Source organism: Colias philodice, chromosome 5 (assembly GCF_061535455.1).
Source record: "Colias philodice isolate Cphi_HAF_F1 chromosome 5, ilColPhil1 Martin Lab GWU primary, whole genome shotgun sequence".
In the NCBI taxonomy this organism is placed as follows: Eukaryota; Metazoa; Arthropoda; class Insecta; order Lepidoptera; family Pieridae; genus Colias; species Colias philodice.
Genome location: NC_143090.1, coordinates 7192126 through 7198429, shown reverse-complemented (window position 1 = coordinate 7198429; position 6304 = coordinate 7192126). Strand labels below are relative to the sequence as shown.

Below are 6304 nucleotides of genomic sequence, written 5' to 3'. Positions count from 1 at the left end.
TATAATAATTAATAATATTATGTAATATATATTTTGTGTAAATAAAATTCCAGAATATGCCTATTATTTTTTTAATAATTAATCAACATTTGTACAAAATAAAATATATTGAATAATATTTTCATTGTTTATCAAGGTTTTTAATTGTTGAACAAAAATCCTCACTTCTCAAAAACTTAATTCCTTAAGCCTACTCACCTTTCTATCATTTACATAGAGTATTTTGTAAAAAAGCCCTTGTGAACAAATCGGTTAAGTTGATAAATACAAACAATAGTAAACATTCATTTCTTAATTATCACTATCAGCTGTTGAAGGTTTGTAAGGATCTTTTTCATAATTTTCTATTAGTATAGTCTTAAATCTTCTGACAGTTATAACTATGGAATCTTCCTTAGCAGCCATACTCAGTACTTCTACCCTAGAAACCAATATATGGTCAGGGTTTTTTGGACTCACACCTTTAATAACATCTATTTCATAGTCTTCTCTTACCTAAAATAAAAATATATTTAAATAATATATCTTACTAGCGGTCCGCCCCGGCTTCGCCCGTGGTACATATGAAAAATAGATGTTGGCCGATTCTCAGACTTACCCGATATGCACAGAAAATTTCATGAGAATCGGTCCACCCGTTTCGGAGGAGTATGCAGACTAACATTGTGACACGAGAATTTTATATATAAGAATATATCTTGTAATGCTAAAACATGTTACTTATGTAAAAATCCTATCAAGATATACTTACTGGTGTACTTTTCTTTAATATCTTCTTCCCATTAACTCTAATTTTGCTTTCATAAAATAGCTCTTCAATTTTGCTGTAGAAAAAAAATCATGTTATATCAGAAAAAAATAAAGCAATCATCATTAAAATGAGTCCTTCAGAAATAAATTAAAAACAGATATTTTCTTTAAATAAACTTACTTTCTTGCAACACCTAATGCTAATTTCAGAACTGCATCAGTTCTAAGTGATGTAGTGGTAAGTTTCATCACTTTTGAGTCTTTAGATAAAGACTGATCAGCTTCGTCAAATTCTTGTTCATCATCAGAATCATAATCTTGTTTCTGTAAATGTATTCAATATGTATCTTTGATCACAAAATTATAAATTCTTGTTTTTGCAGGTGAATGGTATATAATGAAATTATGAATATGTTTCAGTTATTAAAAAAATAAATTATATAATTATATAACTAAACCCATACTTTATTTAGTTTAAGTCCAAATAATATGTATGGAATGAAATTGAACACTTAGATATTTTAAAATAATTAACATAATAAAATATAGAGAAATGTTTGGACAGCTACTTTCGGTAGAAGTTATATAAATTTAAGGTTTACGGTTAAGGTTATGTTTTTTTTAATGTTAAATAATTATTTAATTACCTTCTTTGATTTGTGACGAAGTGCGCTATACGTGCAAGTAGTCGGTTTTAATTGAAAATTATGAGTAGCATGTAGAGAGCAGAAGGATAATATTTGCACAGGATTTTTATTTATACTGGGTAGAGTGATTACACGAAATAACCTTGGAACGGCTCGTCGCCACAAGCAGTTCATGTTGTAATGAACACGTATTTATGTTTTCGATATTTAAAGTATAAACTGAATGAATTTTAAATAAATATTTCGGAAAATAATAAAACTGATTTCTGAAACGAATAATGACATTGACGTTAGTTTGACTTCGATTTCAATGTCAATCCCATATGATTTTGACGTCTGTCGTTATGTTTAATAATTCTTACAGCCACAGATGCTGAATTCATACAAAAATAAAAACTATTTACCTTTGTTATTTAAGTAAACTATATATTTTAGTTGCGTATTAATTTATTCAGAATATAGACAAGTTATAATAGTTTACTTAATGACAATAAATAAATAATATTTCTTATCGCAGCGCCATCTATATCATCTGTACCTGAAACATTGCAGTAAGTATTCATGAGAACTTGAAACATCCTGAACTTATTTTTTTTTACTTTGAATATAAATATTTTAATAAACTCATTATAATAACGTAAATCTTTCACTCAATTTTCATCTCACTAAATATTAACAAATATTCTCTTACCGCGATAGGCATAATATTATACTGTAGCCTGTAGGTGAAGAGGTAATGTACATCCGATTTAAAAATAAAGACAAGTGTTGAAAGAAAATTATTAAAGATTTTAATAGAAACAGTGCACATAGTTTTAGTGTTTACAAACTTTTTCGGATACTTCTAAACTTACCTAATAATATTATGTGAAAAAGTAGAGAGAACTTGCCTACGATTCGATATCTATACTAATATTATAAAGTTGAAGAGTTTGTTTGTTTGAACGCGCTAATCTCAGGAACTACTGGTCCGATTTGAAAAATTCTATTTGAAAAATTCTATTTGAAAAATTCTTTCGGTGTTAGATATAATACTGTGATAATACATAATATCATCACGCTAAGACCAACAGCAGCGGAGCCACGCGGGTGAAACCGCGGAGCGCAGCTAGTTTTATATAAATTAGGTTAGTTATCTTTATGAATAGCAATATGGACACAATACAATAATCTTTCTTTCTTACTAATAAATAAGTTTTTTGAACACAATCACAAATACGCTGTAAAACAACCCTCACGAGTCATAATAAAGCATAGAGTAAAAATAAACCATCTTGAGTGTGGACAATAATTATTAAGGGGTCGCTGATGGAAGAAATAGGGTTACCTTCGTAATTATTATTCAAAATATAATATCAATCATATTATATCTTAACAATAACTCAATTCGTATTTAATAATATAATATTATTCGACTCAATATCAAAAATCGCAAGTAGAAGCTGTAAGGTAGGTAGGTATTACACATTCTATGATGGAAAATAGTGGTCCTGACAAAGAAAGGAAAGAAGCTGAAATAAGCGATGATAAAAAAAATACTTAAGATCACGGTCAGTAAATTTGCCCCTTTTTATTTATTTATTACTCTTTAATAAAACTATACATTTAGTACAATTATATTTAACTTATTGCTAATTTAAACAAAACAAAACAAGAAAAGTATAGTTTATTAGGCGGCCTTATCACTTGGAAAGTTGGAAGTGACCCCTACCCCTACCTACCGAGTCATAATATTTAAGTATAATACCACAGTATTACAATATTATTTCCTATTGTAATACTGTGATAATACCACAGATTAGAGAATAGTTACTTGATAATACTATTAACACATCATACATTTTATATCAAGACTTGATATAAAATGTATGATGTGTTAATAGTATTATCACAGTACTAGCTGAGCCCCGCGGTTTTACCTGCTTCGCTACTGTTGCTCTTAGCGTGATAATATACCTTTTATTTTTAATATACTTTTAATATACCTTTTATAGCTTATAGCCTTTCTCGATGAATGGGCTATCTAACACTGAAAAAATTTTTCAAATTGGACCAGTAGTTCCCGAGATTAGCGCGTTCAAACAAACAAACTCTTCAGCTTTATAATATTAGTATAGATTGATACTTAGTATCAACAACCCTAAGAATAGTGCATACTTTATCTTCTCACATTATACACGGTATGTCGCTTAGTAACATGTGGACACATGTCTCGAATTCGAAACGATCTTTTTATTTTCGTATCCGATTATGTCCACGGTGACTTCAAAGGGTTTTTTAATTTGACACACTTTATGGCTCTGTCTCTACGTTTGATAACCGTGGGTGGAAGGCGTCTTGAGATCGCTTTCATTAAATAACAAAGGGATATTAACGCACTCGCTACTGATATTTTTATCTTGCCTTAGAAACGTTAACCCCATAGAAATCTAAATAACAAGACACATGTTATTTAGATTTCTATGGTTAACCCCGTATTTTCGAAATAAATACCTTAACTAATTTGTACGTCAAAATAATGGTAAGCTTTCGTAACATGTTAGTACTTTATTTTAATGTTTTATTTTTAAATGTATTTATGTTTTGTGCGTTTTCATAAAAAAAAAATCTTCTATAGAAGAACCAATTAATAATGGAAACAAATAAATAATTTTTTATTTTCAGATATTCATCCATATTTGTGTTAGTATACATTAACCTTAAAAAACTATGTTAGTAATAAGTATTATAAAATTACATTCCATACAATTAAATTCATACAATTTAATAATTATTAAATTACCTGTCCACATAATATTGCGTACCTACGATGTAAATTTGCCCACCGCTTAAGGAATGGACCTTCTACTTTCTCAATTAATGTCTTCAGAATACCATTGGAACTCTCACACATTCTCTCCATCATAGATGCTGCCCTTTTCCTCATTATCGCGTAAAAACCGTCGGTCCGGCAATTTGCAAACATCTGTGACGCGCTACAGAAGCGTGGAAGCCCCAACAGTCTGTACTCTGAAGCCATTATTATATTGTACACGTAGGACATTGATAGCCAGCTGCAAGTATAAAATGTCTGACAGCACCTACGCCTTAAATAAAGTAATTTTAACCTGTGGAGAACAACGAGAAAATTTCCGTGCTAGCATATTGCAGCGGACTGCCAATGCCCTACGCTCCCTCTTAATATCTTGTACATAATACAGGGTGTACCAAAAAGTAGTGATGAACGGAAGCTGAGAGGTACAGGACCTAGAGGGCTATCCGAATCACCCCCATGTATGTAATGCGATTTTTCGTATTTTCGGAGTTATGACGATTTTTTCAATTTTTCACCGATCGCCGAGTACGATGATATTTTCACTCATGCTGACGTCAATGATTGCGGAAGATGCTTGATTTTTTTTGTGTGCTAAGCTGAAAGATAGGCCAATTCAGTATGGTAACATTTACTATCGTTAGATCTTTGAATGGAATAAAAAAAATAATTAAATGGCAAGAAAGATAAAATTACCCAGTATGTTCACCACTTCAAGGGCCCGTAAAAAAATAAAATCACATAAAAAAATTTTTCCGTTTGACTTTTAAAAACTTGCTCTATCTATCAGATAGCTACCCTGAAAATTTCATTTTATTATTCAGAAGGCTTCAATCGAATAATTTAAATCTAAATGTGGTAAGTGCAAAAATTGAATTAACATGATGATCATTAAAACCAATAAATAGGTGTTTAATTACCAGAAATTTTTAAAATAACCCCGCTGTTGCTCAATGCAAGTGCGACATCACCGTAAAAAGTTGTCTTTTAAATGTCTGAATGCCCTTTTATCATTTTTAATGGTTTCTTCTGTTACTATGAATTTCCGGGTTATTTCGTCTAAATTGTGGCATTCTCTCAAGTAGCCGAAGTCTTTTTAATATTCCCATTGAAACAAATCAATGGGGTTTAGGTCGAGGGACCGTGGAGGCCAGGCTTTAAGGCAGGCTTCACCGGCGCATGCGCAGGCTGCAACGACCAATCCATCTTTCAGGGTATCTTGGCCCTTTAGCCTGGCCTGCACGGTCCCCGGACATAAACGCTATTGATTATTTTCCGTGGGGATACTACAAAGACGAGAGACTGCCACAATTTGGACGAAATAACCCGGAAATTCATAGTAGCAGAAGAAACCATTAAAAATGATAAAAGGGCATTCAGACATTTAAAAGACTACTTTTTACGGTGATGTCGCACTTGCATTGAGCAACAGCGGGGTTATTTTAAAAATTTCTGGTAATTAAACACCTATTTATTGGTTTTAATGATCATCATGTTAATTCAATTTTTGCACTTACCACATTTAGATTTAAATTATTCGATTGAAGCCTTCTGAATAATAAAATGAAATTTTCAGGGTAGCTATCTGATAGATAGAGCAAGTTTTTAAAAGTCAAACGGAAAACTTTTTTTATGTGATTTTATTTTTTTACGGGCCCTTGAAGTGGTGAACATACTGGGTAATTTTATCTTTCTTGCCATTTCATTCTTTTTTTTATTCCATTCAAAGATCTAACGATAGTAAATGTTACCATACTGAATTGGCCTATTTTTCAGCTTAGCACACAAAAAAAATCAAGCATCTTCCGCAATCATTGACGTCAGCATGAGTGAAAATATCATCGTACTCGGCGATAGGTGAAAAATTGAAAAAATCGTCATAACTCCGAAAATACGAAAAATCGCATTACATACATGGGGGTGATTCGGATAGCCCTCTAGGTCCTCTACCTCTCAGCTTCCGTTCATCACTACTTTTTGGTACACCCTGTATATCGTTCATATCTTCTGTCACAATATGCTCTAGATATTTAAACTCTACTACTTGTTTAAGAGGACTGCCATTAATATACACAGGTGACATACCGTCACGCAA

At 31.6% G+C, this 6304-nt stretch overlaps 1 protein-coding gene across 1 annotated transcript; it reads right to left on the bottom strand.

Annotated features, from left to right (window-relative positions):
• Positions 1-139: 139 nt before the first annotated feature.
• LOC149488505 (mitochondrial transcription rescue factor 1) lies at positions 140-1670 on the bottom strand. The gene is made up of 4 exons (XM_089695692.1): positions 1398-1670; positions 932-1074; positions 752-824; positions 140-495 (listed from the first exon to the last, which is right to left on the bottom strand). The coding sequence occupies exons 1-4, from the start codon at positions 1569-1571 to the stop codon at positions 292-294; spliced, it is 594 nt and encodes a 197-aa protein (XP_089551818.1). The 5' UTR covers positions 1572-1670; the 3' UTR covers positions 140-291.
• Positions 1671-6304: the final 4634 nt, after the last annotated feature.